The sequence below is a fragment of the Alexandromys fortis genome, unplaced genomic scaffold, assembly GCF_014885135.2.
Source record: "Alexandromys fortis isolate MF-2015 unplaced genomic scaffold, M_Fortis_MF-2015_v1.1 scaffold_203, whole genome shotgun sequence".
Lineage (NCBI taxonomy): Eukaryota > Metazoa > Chordata > Mammalia > Rodentia > Cricetidae > Alexandromys > Alexandromys fortis.
The window spans coordinates 1662421-1682154 of NW_026068080.1; the positions used below are offsets into that span (position 1 = coordinate 1662421).

General features: G+C 42.4%; 1 protein-coding gene across 2 annotated transcripts in view; it reads left to right on the forward strand.

Annotated features, from left to right (window-relative positions):
- Positions 1 to 375: 375 nt before the first annotated feature.
- Cdca2 (cell division cycle associated 2) overlaps positions 376 to 19734 on the forward strand; it is a 35665-nt gene continuing 16306 nt past the window's right edge. Inside the window, exons 1-13 of one of the 2 annotated variants that reach the window (XM_050121881.1) lie at positions 376 to 783; positions 987 to 1050; positions 1141 to 1314; positions 1606 to 1757; positions 7654 to 7804; positions 9370 to 9557; positions 11204 to 11279; positions 11668 to 11876; positions 13289 to 13361; positions 13876 to 14108; positions 15377 to 15452; positions 17358 to 17440; positions 18418 to 18555. In XM_050121881.1, coding sequence (XP_049977838.1) covers positions 987 to 1050; positions 1141 to 1314; positions 1606 to 1757; positions 7654 to 7804; positions 9370 to 9557; positions 11204 to 11279; positions 11668 to 11876; positions 13289 to 13361; positions 13876 to 14108; positions 15377 to 15452; positions 17358 to 17440; positions 18418 to 18555 — 1617 coding nt within the window. In that variant the 5' untranslated portion in view covers positions 376 to 783. The remainder of the gene's footprint in view (positions 784 to 986; positions 1051 to 1140; positions 1315 to 1605; positions 1758 to 7653; positions 7805 to 9369; positions 9558 to 11203; positions 11280 to 11667; positions 11877 to 13288; positions 13362 to 13875; positions 14109 to 15376; positions 15453 to 17357; positions 17441 to 18417; positions 18556 to 19734) is intronic. The other variant, XM_050121882.1, reaches the window with a different exon arrangement.

Consider the following 19734-nt stretch of genomic DNA (forward strand, 5'->3'; position numbering starts at 1 on the left):
CCAGGCGGCGGAGGGAGGAAAGAGAGGCTGAAGCCTGGTTGACGGAAAGGAGGATCAGCGAATCCGAGCAGAACCTGCTGGCCAAAGGGTGGCTCTAAGCGTTACTGAGCAGGCGCACGCTGGAGTGTAGGGAGCGCTCATTTGCATAAAGAGACGGAGTCTAAGGAAGAGGCGGGACGCTGAAGTCCTATACACCAGTCAGCGCCTTGCTATGCTTTAACCCCGCCTACTGTCCCACCCACCAAGGTAACGGCTGGGGTCGGGATTGGCTAATGGGGTAAACTAGCCATCCTGCGGCTATGGCACGATTGGTCGAATGATTCATTTTCGAAGTTTGCAGCAGCCAATCCAAAGGTTAGGAACAGGGTTCGAATAACTGACGTGTCGCTCCGCGGAACTCCTAGGTAGAGTCCCCGGGACACCGTATGGCCGCAGGTGTGTCGCGCTAGGGGACCGTTCAGGGCTGGCCGTGGTTCTCCCGAGAGACACGAAGGTCGCCCTGCGGCGTCCGAGATCGCGGCGGTGAGAGCCGGAGGGAGCGGGACGCGCACTCGCACGTGGGTCCGGGGCCGGAGAGATCCTTCCGCGGGGGGCGTGGCCGCAGTTTGAATTTGCGGGCGGGTAGTGAAGCTTCGCCTGGACGTCGTGTGTCCGGGTGTGTGGCCGCCTGCAGAAAGCCAACCCGGCTCCCTTCCCGGTCCTCTGGGGCTTTCTGTAGCGGAGCCTGCGCGACGCTCGTTGTCGTTGTCGTCTGAGGGGACGCGCGGACCTCGGGCGGGAGAGGTAGGTCTGTTGTCCGGTCGGGCTGGTCAGTAATGGTCTGCCTCGTTTCACTGAGTATCGTCTCTTTAACCAGAACGCCCCGAATTCTTTCCCCACATGTTCCCCTAGGACAGATTCCGTTAGAGTTCCGTCGCATTCTTCTTGAGTTGTGGGATTATTTTTCATTTTTTGTTCTTGTTTGTCTTTCGCCCCCTCATCTCCAGATGGATACGAGTTCACACGACAAGCAGCTCTCTGAACTCAAGGAGTGTGTCGTGAATAATTCCGGTATGTCGGTGACCTGCTGCCCTCGTTAGATGGAAGGTCTGGGTGTTGGCCTTGTGTTGCTTAGCCCTGCAATGTGTTGTCCGTTTTCAGAAAATGCCTCTTTTATCCTGGGAACCGGGAAGCTTGTGACCCCTCAGAAGCGCGTAGAAGACGCGGCTCCTAATCTTTGCACCCCCGCAACCGTTAAGTCACCTTTGGACTTCTCCACCGTCACCGTAGAGCAGTTGGGAATCACCCCTGAAAGCTTTGTCAAGACCCCTTCAGGTAAGACAAGTTCTGGTATTGCATTTTTTTTTTCAATTTAAAAAATAGCTAGAGTAGGCCCCTTTGCCCATGTCTGTACTGACTGACTTTTCCTGCAGACTGGCTTGTTTGGGCAGACTTCTGTGCCCATCACAGCTCACCCCTATACAGCAGAGACCAAGGCTCCCGACATGAGCTACTTTGCCAGTAATTCTGTAGTTTCCTGGAGCATGTATTTGCTAGTGGTCCATCACCAGCATAGGACACAGTTATTGATCATCGCCGTGTTTTGTTCGGGGCGTTTCATTGAAGGAAAGTCATCTTCCCTTCAGAAAGCCAGGCGACGCTCTGCAGTCGGTGTCCGGGGCTCTCCAGAAACAAATTGCCTGATTCGTTTCATTGCTCAGCAGCGGAGCCTAAAGAATGCGACAAGATCCCCATTGGCCCACAATTCCCCCTTTCAGGTACATTTCCCCCCCCCCCTCAGGAATTTTGTGAAGGGCATGTTTCACGATCTGCTTTGCGCTTCTCTGTTTGGGTCTGGGGGGTAGTTGGGGAGGGGGCTGCTTCCTGTGTCTTGCAGGCACTGTGAGGTAACATACATTGCTGATACCCAGCATGGCTCGGGTAAGATTTAGGGATCATTGACTTAGCGGGTGGGGGCTTTCTGGTTTGTAAAATTTTCATAGACTGAGGAAAGCTCTCCTCCTCAAGTGTTTTTCTTTCATTAACGTCTCTGGATTTCTAGTGTTTTCATAACTGTTGGTTGGGGAGAAAAGGAGAAAAAGGAATAAATGGCTTATCTTCTGGTGTTTTTAGCATTATATGTTTTTCAGATTTTATCAAATTAATGCATGCCCTAAACAGTCAAATAGTTGAAGGCTTGTTATGAAAGACATAGGCCCCCACTTGGCCCTCTGCGAGGGGTGACCAGTGTGATGCTGGCCTTCTTACTCTGGAGTAATTCGCTTCTGTAATTTCTACTTCGTTCTTCTGCTTTGCAGCATGGTCTGTGCACAAGACAATTTCTTGCTCATGTAATAAAACAGAACCTTGGGGTTTTCCTCAGTTCCTTTTGGAAGATCCATAAACTCAGTTTTTCTTCTTTTACTAAATGTTATTTGCCTTCCTCCTGATATGTTGATATTTATACTCATGAAGCAAAACTAGCGATGAGTGGGACTATGGGCCTATTAGCATGGGCCATGGTGATGACATCACATCATCGTATTAGTTCTTGCTGGGTGTTCACAGAAATCATACTAGTTTTGTTAAATATCATTGAAGCATTAATCATGATAAGCTTCACTATGTACCATTCCTCAAATATTATATGCAATGAAGTGGAAGTCTGCATCAAGCACTTCAGAAGTTTCTAGAAATGTCTATGATTGAGTTGTGTGGGCTCACCTGGCTGTGTGTGTGTGTGTTTTCACATTACATTATTTTTACTTGATGGATGAACTGATAGAAAAATTGTGGTTGTCAGGCTTGTAAATGTCATAATAGACAGTGACTCTACCACGGAAGCTGACATCCATTTTACCAGTAAGAAGGGTTGCATTCTTAAAAGGAAATGAAGGCTTTAGAAAGCATGTACCCATGACTGAACTTGACAGCTTCCTGACTGATAAGTGGGTATAACAGAAAATACTTTGATGTTGCCTTTTTAAAATAGATCACTTTTTGGAAAGTGAATAACAAAACGAGTATTTTCCAAATGATCACTGCACGCTGTTAAAACCTCTTGTAGGTAAGGGGTGCCCCACACTGCAAGACAGGCCAATAATACTCAGTGTGTGTATGTGGGTCTCAGTGTATTTGTGTCTCTCTGCCTTTTGTCCTCTTCTGCCCTCTACCTTGTTTTTTGAGTTAGTCCCTTTACTGAACCTGAAGCTTTCCAATTTGGCTACACAGGCTAATGAGCAGGTCTCTGGGATATGCCTATCGGTGTAACACTGCCCCCCATTCCTCCCCCCCCCCCCCCCCCCCCCCGACATTGGGGTTACAGACATGCGCCATCATACCTAGCTTTACATGGGTTTGGATGATCTGAACTCAGGTCCTCATGCTTGTATGGCAAGCTCTTTGCTCACTGAACCTGCTCCTGGATCTATTTAAAGATTTTATTTGAAAAATAAAATGAATATATGTGTTCAGTACCAGCAAAGGTCAGAAAAGGGCATCAGGTCACCTGGACTGGACTTCCAGGGTTGTGAACTCGGCCATGTGAGTGCTAGGAACTGAACTGAAGTCCTCTATAAGGGCAGCCAGTGCTTAGCCATCTCCAGCCCCATCCCCAAATATCTTAATAAATATTCTGTTGTGTTCACTTGCCAGTGTGGACAGTGGAGAATTAACCCTCTTTCTTTATATGCTGCTCATTCTCTTCAGCTTCCCTGTAGCTTGGTTATGTCATCCTTCACATGATTGCATTATTATGGTCCTGTGTGTTAGTGTGAGCTGGGTTCTCTTTTGCAGTTAGCTTACCCTCCTTTCCTCAGGGTCACCAGGTCACTGTGTTCTTGTTCTATGTATTAGTTACTTTTCATTGCAGTGATAAAATACCATGAGCAAAGCTGCTTAGTAGGGGAGGTTTGGCAGCTGAGAAATCATAACTTTTTTCTTGGCTTAATTTTCAAGATGGGATCTATCTGTTTCCCTGACTGTCCCTGAAACTCGCTGGACTCATACTCACAGAGATCCACCTGCCTCTGCTTCCTGAGTGCTGGGATTAAAGGAGTGTACCACCGCTGCTCAGTGAGAGGAGGCAAACTTGAACCCAGGCAAGGCTGTAAGCTCTCAAGAAAGCTGCTTCCTCTTATGTACTTCTTCCTGCCAGACTGTGTATCTGAAAGGTTACTTCCCAAACAGTGACCCTGACTGGGGACCAAGTTCAAATGCCACGCCTATGGGGGGGGGGGGAGATTTCTTACTTAAAGCAGCACATTCCTTTTCTGTCCCACCTCTGGCAGACTACTTCTACCTGTTCTATTTGACTCACGTCATTTCCCTCCTTGCCATCCTTTCCTTTGGTGGGACACCAAGACATCTCAACATGCTTCAAGCTTGTTTGGAGCTCAATCTTCCTGCCTCAGATTCCCAGTTGCTGTGATTACAGGCACATGCTACTTTGCCCTGCTCCCTGCCATCCTCTTGCTGTTGCCAGCCACTTTTAACTTCTCAGACTTTCAGTGGCTTTGGCTGTGTTTAATACATTGAGACGCTTCTTCATTTGGGTTAGAGGACTACACACCTGCCCAGTTTTCTTCCTGTGGCACTGGGGTTATTTCCATTAGATTTGCAGTTTTTCCCTCACAAATGCTGGTGTGCCTAGACCTCTGTGTTTGTTTCCTCTGAGCATCATCTATGTGCTGGTGACTCTGAAATGTCCTCAGCTGAGAATCTTAAAGCTCCAGACCTAGATATTAGCTGCCTGTGACGTCACTGAGTGTTGAGTGAAGTGTTCCAAGCATGCCCCAGCCTAATTAGTTACTTGTCCCATTGCTGTCACAAAACAAATGAGAGAAGCTGCTTAAGAAATAAGTTTATTCTGGTTCACAGTTGTAGAGTACAATTCTACATGATGGGAATGGCATGGTGGAGGGAGTTTGAGATCACGTATCCACAATCAGGAAACTGATGTGGGAGTGCCATATATCAATCTGTTGATTTCATTGGTTAAGCAATAAAGAAACTGCTTGGCTGGCCCTGATAGGTTAAAACATAGGTGGGAGGAGTAAACAGAATAGGATGCTGGGAGGAAGAGGAAGTGAGCTCAGACCCGACAGCTCTGCTCTCTGGAGCAGAGACGCCATGCTCAGCTCTCCGGGGTAGACGCAATAGCTCCTCTCAGCTCCGACCCAGGATGGACGTAGGCTAGAATCTTCCCGGTAAGTGCACCTTGGGGTGCTTACACACATTATTAGAAATGGGCTAGTCCAGGTGCGAGAGTTAGCTGAGAAGAGGCTAGATATAATGGGCAAGCAGTGTTTAAATGAATACGATTTGTGTGTTGTTATTTCGGGGCATAAGCTAGCAGGCGGCATGGGTGCTGGGGACGCAGCCCAGCCGCTCCTATTTCAACAGGAAACAGTGACAAACACACTGCCTCCATGTTCAATGTGGTGGGACTTTTATTTCTTCTCCCACTCCCGCTCTCTTCCTTTAGTCTGGGGCCCCTGCACATGGGATGGTAGAAACCACATTCAAATCAGGCCTTCCTCCACTCTGGAAATGCCCTCACCTACCCACAGAGGTTTGTCTCCTCTGTGGTTCTAATCCTGGCAAGTTGACTATCAGGAGTAGCCATCATACTAGCTAAAGCTGAACAGCAGATTTGTATTTCTCAGCACCTTATCCAGGCCACTTGGGCCAAATACCTCTTAGTAATCCTTGGTCTTTTCCGCCTTACGTGCCCATCAAAGTCCTTTAGGCTGCATTTCAGAGGCCTATCTGAGATTCCTCATTTCCTTCCTGCCCAGGTCTTCGACTGGTCTCCTCCTTTTCTTTTCCCCAGTCCACCCACTATTGCACAGATCAAAGAGGTATTTTAGAATGAATCACTTATTGCCACTGCTTTAAGCTTCCCATGTTTCCTATTTGAGACCAATCTACTTTTTTGAAGTATCTTTGTTCCACTGGTCTGAGCCCTGTCCACTTGTGGCCTCATCCCTGCCTTCCTCCAGTTACTGGGCACACAGGCTTGCTTTCTTCTGATTGCTCCCGAGGGCTTCTACTCTTGTTTTTTCTATACGCCTTGTTCCCTTCTCATTGTGGTTTCAATCCAAGTGCCACTTCAGATCTTTCTTTCCTCAGTAGCGAAAGCAGCGTATTTCTTGGCTCAGCCACACTGGTGCTTTCTCCGTAACATCTTAGTATGTTCCTAAACCTTGCTCTGGGATATCACTCCACTCCCACCTGGACCCATCTCCACCCACGCACCCTACCCCAAGAACTTGAGCACCTGGAATAGTTTCTGTACTTGACTTACATCAACACAACTCATGAGACAACAGCATGACAAAAGTTTTCATACTTTGTTCATAAACATTGTTCTATCAGGAAACAGGTTTAATTAGGGAAACTTAGTTTAAGCCTTCCCAAGTGCTCTGAACTCCTGAGACACTAAACCAGCCCTGACACATTCAAATGAGCTCACAGAAATGTGCATTCCAGATAATTTGTGTGCCTTTCAGATAATCTTAAATTATTAGATGAGTTGCCCACAGGCCTGTTGGCAATATTACGTGCCGTTTATGTCATAAAGGTTTACATCATCAGGTACATTTCAGTTTAAAATGTTCCACTATTATGTAGTAGGCAGTTTGTCATAGCACTGTGCTTAACTATGCAAATTTAAGAGTAGATCATCAAACATGGATTCAGGTTTTTAACATCTTTTCCTCCTTATAATAACGTAAAAGCAGGTGCTTTTCTTTCCCCCTTTTCCTTTTGCCCATTGGTTAGAGTGTTAAAATTACCACAGATTACTCATTAAAAGAAATGTTAGTGGCTCGGGATAAAAGAAAAAGCAGCCTGGATAAAGTGTTGATCAGTAGGTTGGATTTTAGTAGTATAAATTCAGTTTTGTCTTTGTGTAAGAACCTCATGGGCAGGGTTTCTATGTGCTCCTGGCCTTGTGCATCTGTATTTGTGTCTGAAGTAAATGGCTGACTTTCAGCCCTAAGGAAGGATGACATTAAGGAGTTAGCCAGGAGGAGGCAGGAGTGGTACATGCTGGAACTAGAAGGGGTCATCCTTGCCTTGTGGCTGTCTCCCCAGATGGAGGTCATCTGTGCTGGGCACAGTGCTGTGATGAAGATATTAACTTCGGTGGATGTTCTCTGTGCAGCTTTTGTTAGTATTCCAGATGAGCTCCCTTTCTCCCTTGCTCTCCAGAGCTGCTTTCTTGTTCCCTTTCATACTGCTTTGTTGACATTGTCTCAATGGTGGCTGCCAAGGTTGTTCTTAAGCCCGTTAGAATCCTTTTCAGAGTGATTTATTCCCCCCATCCCCCAAATGGAGGGATGCATTTGTCTGTAGCCTCTATAACAACATCTATCCATTTTAAGTTTCTGTTAGCCTGGCTTTGTAGCTGCCAGCATATTGGGTATACATCTGTGGGTAACCACTTAGCTATTCTTCTTTGCTCAGATTTTAGAAAATAGGAACAGATGAGCACTAAGGTGGCCGTGGCACACTAAATATTCAGACAGAAAATGTGTAATTCTGAGGAAAGGAAACTCTGTCTTACTAACTTGTCTTTAGAAGCCTTCATGGGCTTTGTTTTGGAGTCATTGGTAGTACTCCTAGCTAAGAAGCTGTTAATAATGCTCCTGTACTTTATACATTTCACAGGGTACCCCAGGACTCTCTCGACATGCCAGTGCTTTAAAAGAGCGAATGGCTGCTTTCCAGTCGGCTTTTCACTCCGTACGGGAAACTGAGAGGATGGCCAGTGGTCCTGCAGTCTCAAAGGCAGATGGAGAGTCTCAGACATCATATTTGAGTGAGTAAAATGGGTTCACCAAGGTGGACTTTTGTGTATAAAGATAATCTTCTATGATAAGTAAAGATTTCTTTCCACAAGGTAAAAGTAATATTTTTCAGAGCATAGTCGTTTCTATAAATGGAGACTCATAGCTAAAATCTGCAGTATTTACACAAACCTAGATTTTTGGTTTCAGAGTTTTGTTTTAGTTTTATCTGCTCTATTTTGGTGATGCTGAGGATCATGCTCAGGGCCTCGAATGTATTAGACAAGTGCTTTACAACCGAGTCCCACCTAGGCCCCATGGTTTCTATTGAAAACCTAGACCTTTATTTCCATAGTTACACTTGTTCTGGATTGTAAAAGGCCAGTGTCAACTAGCTGTGTCAAATAGGGCCTGCAGCAAATTTAGATTTGTATTGATTTTTATAGACTTCATGTTAAACTTTGCAAAAACATGTATGAATGGCAAATACCCAGCCCTGATGTTACCACAGATTTGTCCAGTCTAATCATTGTGTTACTAATCTGTATTCTTCGCTGTGTCCATATAGTTCATTTGGTATTTTTTAGTCAGTTCTGGCTTCTTCAGTCACCAAGCTTTAAACACCAGAGCTTGACAAAATACTGGCTTTCCTGCAGTCCTGTTCTTCTAGGACTTGACACTCTAATTACCTCATAGACTCCAGCTATTCCATGGTTCAGTGTCCCTTCAGATGTCCGAATTTATAGTTTGTAATTTACCTATTATTTGTTGTCTAGGTTTCAATTTTTTTACTTCATTATTATAATATCATAATAATTTGTACATAGAAATAACTGAACACATTGCAGTTGTCTGCTTTCTTTTTTGTTTTGTTTTCCCTATACACAAAAATCAAGGACAATCAAATTAGAACATAACTATCTTTCTGGTTTTGCCAGCATGTGGTTTGCAGGTCATATGCAGCATTAGGGTTCTCTAGATAAATAGAACCAACAGAATGAGTATCTATTACCACAGATATGTGTTTCATTCATTCATACTACGGGCTGGATAATATAGCAGTGCTGGCTGCACCCTGGAGCAGTTGAGAACCTGGTAGCTGTTCTGTCCTTAAGGCTGGGTGTCTATAGTCCCAATGTGCAGCTGAAGCTCTAGAGGGTTCTTGGAGGAGAGATACTGGTTATCAGTCCAAGTTGGAAAGCTGAAGAAACTGGTTCTGATGGCACCTGTGAAAGCTCAGTCACCCAAGGGCTGCACAGAGCAATGAGATAAAGATGGACAGGTGAGAACTGCACTGCTTTCCTCGCAGCCCTGGCTGGTCTCCTCATTTGCTTTAGACCAGGCTGGCCTTGAACTTTCTGGTCTCTACTCTTACCCTCCCTTGTGCTAGCTGGCCCTACGTGTGTGTGTACACACACCTGCCTTCAGTTTCCCTTTTTAAGTGAAAGGGGTTAGCAGATTTTTGTTTTGAGAATTTACATAGAGACACTAAATTGGCATTATGATGTTATAGTGAATGGTATTTTAAAATGATAAATGTAAAAGAAAATATTTATCCCCATGTCATTTTGTTTCTACTTTTGTTTTGTGCATATAGCCAAAAAAGAAGGTCTTGTTAAATACCAGCACTCTGGATTCCCTGTAAACTCATCTTCAAAACGGCGGAGAATATCCTCCCAGAACAGCCCTGATAACCACCTCAATAGCGCCAAAGAGAAAGTGGTGCCCGTGCAGGTGATCAACAACCAAACCTGTGCTGTGGACACCTCTGCAGATCCGGCTGAGGTGATTATGCTTTCCACCCAGAGACAGACCAGTGGTTTTCTGCACAAGCAGTTTGAAGACTGTCAGGGCCTGAGATAAGAGTTGCTGGTTCTTAAAAGTGTGTGTGTGTGTGTGTGTGTGTGTGTGTGTGTGTGTGTGTGTGTGTGTGTGTGTGTAAAATTGTGTGGCTTTTGTTGACTCTTGGTTTAGAAGTTGTTTGGGAAGATTGGTTGTTTTTGACTGCTTTTATGAGAAGATAAAGCCCGAGGGTCTTCTGCATGAGCTGTTCTCCACAGTGATGGTTTGACTGTAGATCTCAGCTGGGCCCGAGATGGCTCTTTGTGTTCAGCCAGGAGCACAGGTCCCTGAGCAGGTTGTTCAGATATCAACTGGAATAGCCGTTTCTGAGATGAGGAGCGCCTGTCCAAGTCTGTTCACCTAGTCTGTCCTAAGACTGCCTGGGAAGCAGACTGTTCTTAAAATTCATCTTTGTTTCTCTGCTTGTTTCAAGTAGCTTTAGGAATTCTTATGGATTGTGACAGCCTAATGTTGTCGAGGTTCTGGAAAAACAAAATCCTACCGGAATTTTACAAAAGTAGGATCAAGAATACTAATGGGTTTGGTAACTTGTGCACTGCAGATACAAAGCCAGTCACATGACCCTTTCTTCTCTGTGTCTTCATTCTGTGACAGGGTTTTCTCTCATTCCTGAGTGGAGGTGCCTGACACTCTCACAGCTGCAGCTAGTTTTTAATTTTATTGTTTGAGGGTATGAAGAAAGGGCACGGGTGCATGTAATAGAGATCAGAGGTCAACTCTCAGGAGTTGGTTCTTTCCACCTTGAGTTCTGGGGACTGAACTTGGTCATTCTGCTTGCAGAACAAGTATTTGCCTGCTGAACCCAACAGATGAAACAGTCTGTACCACCTCTGCAACTTAGATCCAGTTTATGTCTGACCTAGTAAGGTGATTGCAAGTCACTAGAGACCCCTTAGTTTTCTGTAGTGTATGTGGAGGTCAGGGGAGTTTGTGTGTGTGCTCTTCCCTTCTACCATGTAGCTTCTAGGAGTTGAGCCCAGGTGCTAGGTTGGAAGTAGGCACCTTCTCACAGCCATCTGTCTAGCTCACCCTAATTCTTTGTGATAACAGGAAAAGGCGGGTGGGGGGAAGTCATAGCACAATGATCCCAAACCACTTCTACAGTCCCTGTAATACAAGAACCACTTGTATTGCAGACTGGCTTGTATTCCTAGTTTCCTCTGCTTCATTTAAGGTAATAGAAAATGATCATTTGGCAGAAGCAATAGTAGTTGTTTCTTTCCAGACTTTGACTCATTCACATAAATCACGAAGGAGAAATGATTTCTGAATTAATGTGGTATGCCTTTGAGAATTTCCTCTCTAGAGGCTAGCAGGTAGCACAGCTATCTAGGCTTCAGTAGGCAACAAAAATGAACCTCATAAACTTTTCTTCAGGGTTGAAAATCATTTTGTGGAATATTCTGGGGTTAGTGCTCACTGTACTTTGCCCTTGCTGACTCGAGACCTACTGAACAAGAGATTTTCAGTCACCCCAGTGGTTATTGAAATCTCCATAAAGGTTAGCAGCAGTACAGTTAGTAATAACATGTTGTGACTTTTGTTTATCCTTTCATCTTTTCTCCCAGAAGTCTTCCGACATTGGTCCAGCCCAGCCTGGATGTGTAGTTGCTCCCCTTCCAGAGCTGCTGGAGACTTCATCTGGTAAGTATATCATTTCTTTAGTGCAAACATGCATTGTCCCATTCATAGACATTTGTGATGTGTGTCCATAAGCTGAAATGAGTGAAAGCAATTATTGTTTTATACGGGTTGTTGGCAGAATGTTTGGGGATCATTGTGCTATGACTGGGTTTTTTTGTTGTTGTTGTTTTTTTTTTTCCTGTTATCACAAAGAATTGAGGTGGACTACACTAGATGGCTTAGAAAAAGGTGCCTAGCACTGTGTAGCCTTGACTGCCTTAAATTGTCCATCCTCCTGCCTCCATCTCCTGAGCACTTTGCTACCGAGTTCCTAAATATCGTGTTAGAGCCTGTGCAAGTGTGGTGAGTATCTCATGCCTTGACGATCCCACTCTCTTTCTCGTTGAAGGACTTGGAGTTGCTGACTGTGGAGAGGGCACACAGTCGGTTGTTGCTGTTCCAGTTGACACACCTGCCCCACAAGTCAACTCAGACACAGCCCCTGCCATCAGGTCACCAGGAACTCTTGTGTGTAGGGGCAGCGGCCCTACCACTAAGACCTTTGTGCTTCGGTCTGTGTTGAAAAAGCCTGGCAGGCTGTTTGCAGAGAACATAAAGGTAAAAGTTGCTCTTCCTAAGGCAAAGGAGTGCCAAGTTCTTTTGTGTCAGACCAATAACTGAAGTTCACTGCTATTGAGTGAAGTGCATTGTTCTCACTTGGTTTTCCTTTTCGTTTTAGCTCACAATACTAGTCTGAGATTGTTCTATTTTAAATTAATATTACGTTGGTAATCAGAATGTAATGTTGATAGACTGGATAAGTATAAAAATTTATCCAAATTATAACTAATTGCATTGCCAAATTAGTTCATGGCGAATGTCTCAGTCTGTAACCTAGGCATGCCAAACATGTGGGCTTACCACCTCTTCAGTTGGCTGTGTTTCTCTGAGCACAGTAACCTAAGAGCAGTAGCATGTACTGAGCAGTTCTGTCAGCGGCCGGGGGGGGGGGGGGGGGGGGGGCATGTATACATGTATACACAACAGCCCCTTCCCTGGTCAGGAGAAAGTACTAACTCGGGATGGTGCTGATTAGGAGTCTTGTTTGGGGCAGAAAACTATTCTTAAAGCAGATACTGATCTTGGTGGTGATAGGACTCAAAACCTCAAACTAGGAAGGGTTCTAGGTGAGGTTGAAATGTAAGTGATGATTAACCAGGACTTTGATCCTGCCTGCAGGCCTGGCTCTCTTCTGCAAGGCTTGTTCTGTCTGTGGATTTATGACATCCCTTCCTTTATAGTGTGCCCTCTATAATCTTTTGGATAAACACAGACAGAAACTTCTTTCTTATTTCATCTTCAAAAATATGGATATTCAAGAAATTACATTATTAAAAGTGCTGTTCCCATGCTTACAACAAAGCTCCCTTTTAATATCATTTACCTCACCTGTCATTTTAGCGCAGGTCTCATGCTCAAACCGTTGTAAAATCTGCCTGAGCTGACAGCTGGTATAATATACCGAAAGTTCCCCCACTCACACCTTTCTTAGCTTGCTAGATCAAAAAGGGATGATTTTTAACACATACTTAGGGATTTCTGTTCTCTAATTTGGGCCTATAATACTGTTTATTAAAACACAGAAGCCAAGGACTGAGATATGACTCAACAGTTAAGAGCACTTCCTCCTCTTACAGAGGACCCAGGTCCAGTTCTTGACACCCATTTGGCAACTGACAACTGCCTAATGCCAGCCCCAGGGGATCCAGTGGCCTCTTCTGGCCTCCACAGACACCTGACATGTGGTACACATATGTACATGTGTGGAAAACACTCATACACTTAAAATAAAAATAAATATTAAAAGATAAGAAAACCTAGATTTTTCTTGGGCATTTTCAGTATGGTGTTTTAAGCCAAAGCAGTTAAGAAAATAAATGTACTCAACAAAACAATTTTCTAGTCTCTTTCTAATGACTTTGTATGTTATGAAAGGAGTAAAACCTTTGATTGGTATTTATTTCGATTAGGAATACAACCTTTGTGATGACGGGGCTCATCTAATCCCAGACCCTTCGAACTGTTGCAAAGAACAAAGAGCAGGTGTGTTATCCATATTTATTTTTAAGCCTAAGGATATCATTTTCCTTCTAGAACTTGATGCAGTTTATTAGATATTTTGACAATCTACTCATGCTTTCCTGCTTCTGAAATTACCTGGGAATGGAGAGCAGTGGGGAGGGAAAAGTGTCTTTTCTGGACTTCATCATTGGTCTTGGGCTGAGGGTGTGGCTCAGTGGAAGATCATCTCCCTGACATGATTGAAGTCCTGCGATCAGGCCTCAGCATCGCTTTTGCCTACCAATTTTTACTTAATGGTACAACTAGTAAAGAACTTCAGAGTTCCAATTTTATCAACACTTTAAGTAATTATATGTAATTTATTTTAAAATCAGTACTATTTTAGGTGAAAGTATGGTTTTCTTCTATTTGTATTTTCTCTATAAATTTTTTTACACAAATAGCAGCTAAATATACCATATTCAAACATTTTAGTGTATGTGTTTTAGATAAGAAAACAACTTAATTTTAATGTATTCTCATTTATTGTCTATAGGTAGGGAAAACTGTAAAACACCAGACTTTGTGAATCTGAAGAAGAGGAAAAGAGTTACTTTTGGAGAGGACTTAAGCCCTGAAGTGTTTGATGAATCTTTACCAGCCAATACTCCATTGTGTAAAGGAGGAACACCTGTCTGTCAAAGGAACATAAATGCTGCCAGTCCCCTGCAGTCTCCTGTTCATGAGCCGTTACTTCAGCCAAATTTTGATGACAATGAGGAGAATCTTGTAAGTGGGGAAAGCATAGAAAAAAGCTTGCTTTTATTTCCATGAGGCCTCACTTTTTTTTTTTTATGTGAAAATTGTGATTTTTTGAAATTGAGGTAGACCAAATGACTTGCCACATTTCAATCTCTCTTGTTTTTTTGTTTTTGTTTTTGTTTTTGTTTTTGTTTTTTTCAAGACTAGGGTTTGTCTGTGTAGCCCTGGCTGTCCTGGAACAGGCTCTGTAGACTAGGCTAATCTGAAACTCACAGAGATCCGCCTGCCTCTGCCTCCCAAGTGCTGGAATTAAAGGCGTGCCCCATCACTGCCTGGCTCAATCTCTTATGTACATTTTTAAAATGACTTTTCCTAATTAAAGACACTACTTTCATGGGACCTAAGTACTATTGATTATAAGATACCTTTTTTGTATCAAGAAAAGATACTCAGATGTTTGAGAGGCATTAAAATACCAAAGAAATAGCCACCTTAGAATTAAAATAATGTATTTTAAAACAGTGATAAACACATTTTAGTAATCTTAGATTATTTCGGTGGCGGGGGGGGGGGGGGGGGGGGGCGTGGNACATTGTTTCAGTAAACCCATGTTAAAAAAATTTAAATTGTCACTGAAACTTCCCCACAGAATAATAGTTTTGCTAAGGAAGTCTACAACATATTTAAGCAAACAACAATATTGGTTACATACACACTCTTCCAAATAGGACAGAATGCTGTGTGGCCATCTAAGTCCATGCAGAAAAGGCATTTTGTGAAATTTAGCATTTCTGATTAAATATCAAAAGTGTGGGCAAACTGGTGAGAAGGGAATTCAGATTGCCATTTTTATCTATGAATGAACAATAATTGCTGTCTTACTGGGAATTATGTGAAAAGATTTGAAATCTTTATTCTGCCATCTTATCGTGAATTTTGTTGAAAAAATATTGTAATTCAAGATGATGTTTCTTACTGATTTTCTTTAATTTGCTTTGTAGACGTTAAACAGTGAGATTTTAAATAAATTAAAATTTAGTTTGTCATTGATTAATATGACCTTATTTTGGGTGGTTGCAGTTGGAAAATTTGTTAGCATTATGAAGATAACCAGTGTTCTAAGGTTATCTTTGTTTTGTTTAGATCTTTTCATTTCCTACTGATTTTTCTTTTTATTTGTGCTTGCAATTCCTCCTCCCAAAATAAAGCCTTGTTTTTTCCTTTGGGATATATCATTTACATATTCACTGAACTTAGGGTATCTTAATTTGTACTTTTTTTTTCCCTTTGTTTAGGAAAACATAGAACCAGCTCATGTATCATTTGCAATCCTGAGTCCTAGTAAATCTTCACTCTCTGAGACCCTTCCAGGTATCGTGTGTTTATCTCTTGTTGGGGGGTTTGGGGTGTGCAGTTGCTCATGGACCAGGGGGTGGGGGTGAGAAGAGGACATAATCTATGCTTACTGTCTGCCTTAACCCCTTGAGACAGGCTCTTACTGAATCTGAAGCTAGACTAGTGGCCAGCAAGCCCCAGTAATCCTGTCTCTATGCCCTTGTAGCATAAGATTATAGCCGTGCACACTGCTTTGCTTGGCTTCCACTTTGCTTTTTGAGACAGGATTTGTCATTAGAATGGAACTTTTTCATTAGGTTTATGTGATTGTCTGGCAAACTCTAGGAATCTACTTATCTTTGCCTTCTATTGTTGGATTGTAATATCTTTTTTTTTTAAGATTTATTTATTTATTGTGTATACAGTATACTTAGTATTTTGCATGTATGCCTGCAGGCCAAAATAGGGCACCGAATCTTATTACAGATGGTTGTGAGCCACCATGTGGTTGCTGGGAACTGAACTCAGGACCTTTGGAAGAGCAAGCAGTGCTCTTAACCACTGAGCCATCTCTCCAGCCCCTGGATTGTAATATCTTATACCATACCTGCCTCTTTAACTTTAGATTTACTTATTTTATATGTATGTACCTATATTTATGTGTATATACCACATGCATGCTGAACCTGCAGAGGTCAGAAGAAGATGACAGATCCCTCTGGACTGGGAGTTTTGAGCCTCCCAACGTGGGTGCTGAGAGCTGAACTTGTGTCCTCTGGAAGATAAGCAAATTCTCTTAACTGCTGAGCCCCATCTCTCCTCCCTTACTACCTGAATTTTTCATATGGGTTCTGGGGATCAAACTCAGTTCCTTGTGCTCAGTGAGACTTTACCAGCTGAGCTGCCTCCCCGGCCCCTTAATTCTTGTTCTCAGTACATAAAACTTAATCTCTTTATTCTTAAAGTTTTTAGAAAATATTTATATGTATGCAGTGTTCTGTCTGTATGTATGTATACCTGCATGACAGAAGAGGGCACCAGATCTCATTTTAGATGATTGTGAGTCACCATGTGGTTGCTAGGAATTAACTCAGAACCTCTGGAAGAGCGGCCAGCACTCTTCTTGACTGAGCCATCACTCCAGTTCCTATTCTTAAGTTTTTATTTGTGGTACGACAATATGTTCTTGATTTTAAGGAAACCAAATACTTTGTATGAGAAATTACCACTTCTTTCTTTTTCAAGTCTCATACTTCATAATCACCACATTTAACTTAAATGCACTTTCTCTGCTTCAAATTGATGTACAAGGGCTGTTGATCTCTTAACCTGTTAAGGATCACTAGTAGACTTCCATCTATATTTGCACAACGGGATTGTAAAGAACATTCATAAATTACTAACATGGTATTTTCAGTGTATGTACTTTCCAAGTATGTACCTTTTATGATTATGATGAGACAAAGATTTTTTTCTGACACCACACTTGGCGAGTTCTTGGAGTATAAACCTTTAATTGTGTTTTCTCCTTTCGCGGATCCTTTGGTGCCTTTCCATTGCTGCAGCTTAGGCTTGTGAGCATAAACTCCAAAGCCATAAATTACCAAGTTACAAGTAAAATGGCTATAGTCTATCGTGTTCTAAACTCTGAACATATTATCATTTATGCCATTAAAAAAAAAAACACCAGACATGTCTAAGGTTGTGCATTTAAGTGTTTCCTTAATATGTTTGTTCTTATTGCACTCACTTTATTACATTCGGTAATGTGAAGCCTTCTAAAGATTGCTCTAGATCTCCATCCATTGCTCTTATTAATTATTTGTGTCTAAATATGATATTAAAAGCAACAGTGACTCAAAACACTATGTAATTCTTTAATTCTCTGGGTTGTGTTAATTTTGTGCTAAGAACCTAATTTTCCTCATTTCTTGGTGTCAGGCACTGACACTTGCGGTTCTTTAAATAACCATGAGGAAATAAGTCGTGTCGGTAGACCAACACGGAATTCTCACAAAAGAAAGGTAAGTGCTTATATAAATTTCATGGTATTGAAAAAAATCTTTGGTAGATCTCTGAATTCAACACCAGCCTGGTTTACAAAGCAAGTTCCAGGACAGCCAAGGGATACATAGAGAAGCCCTGTCTTGAAAAAAAATAAAAAAGAATTAATACTTTGTCTTAATGTGTAAACCAAAATAATGTCTTGCTGGTCTGATTTTAATTCTACTAGAAGAAAATCCATTAGAACAAGGGGTTTCCTTCAACATTTTGTTTCTATAGGAAGCAGCCTATTTATCAGCTTAGTTTAGATCTATATGATGATAAATTTTATTGTAAATGTGGAGGCGATCCACATATAATTAAGAGCCAGAAAGTAGCATAAGTACATGCTTTCTTAAACTATGCATTTAGTTTGTTTTTATGGTGGCATTCCACTAACAGGGATAAATATTGCTTCCATGTATTTTTGTTTTGGTCATTAAGTTACATGTAATTGGATTTTTGTCTATAGCTTTGTAAATATAAGTGTGCCTATACTATTACTGAATATTCACCTGTCTGATTAGATGAAAATCTTTTATTTTAGCAAATTTACATGTCATAAGCTAGTAACAGTTAAATACTAAGTTGATATTTTCTTCATAAGTATCCGATGAATGAGCCACTAGTTCTTAAATCATTTTTTCCTAATAATCCTTCTGATTTTATGCTTAATATGTTAGAGAATGTTAATTAGTAATTCCCTCTTTTAATTTTGGTTACCGTACCAGTAATGGAACTTGTTACATTAGGAAGTGATGGCATGTAAAATGGTAAAAGTAGATAGGAGGTATGGCTCAGTGATAGTGTGTGCACCAGGCAGGGTTTTAACACTGAGCACTGAAGGTAGAAGCAGGCAGGATGAGCCTGTCATAGGAAGAAAGGCTAACATGAAACCTACCGTGCAGTGAAAGGTAACTGCCAGTGCTTTGTGTCCTTACAATAATGTTCTTTATAGCGGTTGATGAGTTCTGCAGAAGAGGATGTTTGCAACTCATATGCTACAGAAGCTGAGCCCTCTCAAGAGAAGAAAATGAACAGAAGGAAATCTCAAGAAGGAAAATGTACAAGCAAAGCACTTCCTAGGAAGAAACAAGTAAGGATGCTTTTCACAATTTAATTTACATGGTGTAATACATTTCTTCATTGGCTAGGAAGGGAAGCATGGAAGTAGCTCATTACCTGAGACCAGTTCTGTATCCGCTTCATCTGTGTGTGCATCCAGCCCAGGAAGCAATAGATAACACATTATTGCTCCTCTTCTGAAGTATTACACTTTTTTCTTCCTTCCTCTTTCTCCTTCGTGATTCACTAAGTAGCCCAAGTTGGTCTTGGACTCATCATTTCCTCCTTTAACTTTCCCATACTGGGATACAAGTATCACGCCCAGTTCCTAAAACCCCCATGGATGCACATGTCTTTTTAATGCTTATGATCCTGAGAAGACAGTTGTATGGGGATCTTGCACCAGTTCCTTTCTTGTTTAGTCTTCAGCTTCAGCTCCCCTCTTTCAGGATTGGCTGCTGGGCTTGGTTAACTGAAAAGTATTCAATGCTAACAATTTATTTGTTTGCACTCTGGGTGCTTTTAACAGATCTCCCAGGTCAGCTTGGGTGACTCTCAAGCAAATTTGTTAAGCGCACACTTATCAAACTGCCTGTTATTTGTGATAGTGACAAAATGTCTATCACAAATAAATGGCTGCAGGCCCAATCCTTTATGATGGGGCCCACATGCCTTCTTCACACTCTTCTGCCCCAAAGTGTGAAGCTGCACTATGCCAGTCTGATCTTAGCAACCCTGACACTTAGGGTTCCTCAACCCCTGCATCTTTGAACTCTCCTTGTAACTGACCATGAGTGCCATACTTTGCTGTACATGCCTGGTTATCTCATCAAGAGATGAGTAAACCAACTGCTCCTTGGACTTCCAGCCACGGAGTTACTTCTGTATCTAAAGAAAAGATTGGAAGCCAACTTAAAGGTGCCTCACTCTCTGTGTGTTTAGCCGACCCTGCATCTTTCCACCATTCCTTTGCCCTTGCTGTTCTGTTGGTCTTGAGTGTCCGCCCTCTGCTGCCTGCTGTTTGTTAGTGCTTCATTAACACCATCTCTTGTCTAGAAATACTTGCTTAGCTCTGACCTCAGTCTGTGTCCTTCAACTTTATTCAGTCCCTTAATTACGTATCCATTCTACCACTAATGATATCCTGGCCCTCAGGCTACTCCTAACTAAGCGTTCTGATATCCACAATTCTGTGTTTCCTAATTTGTCC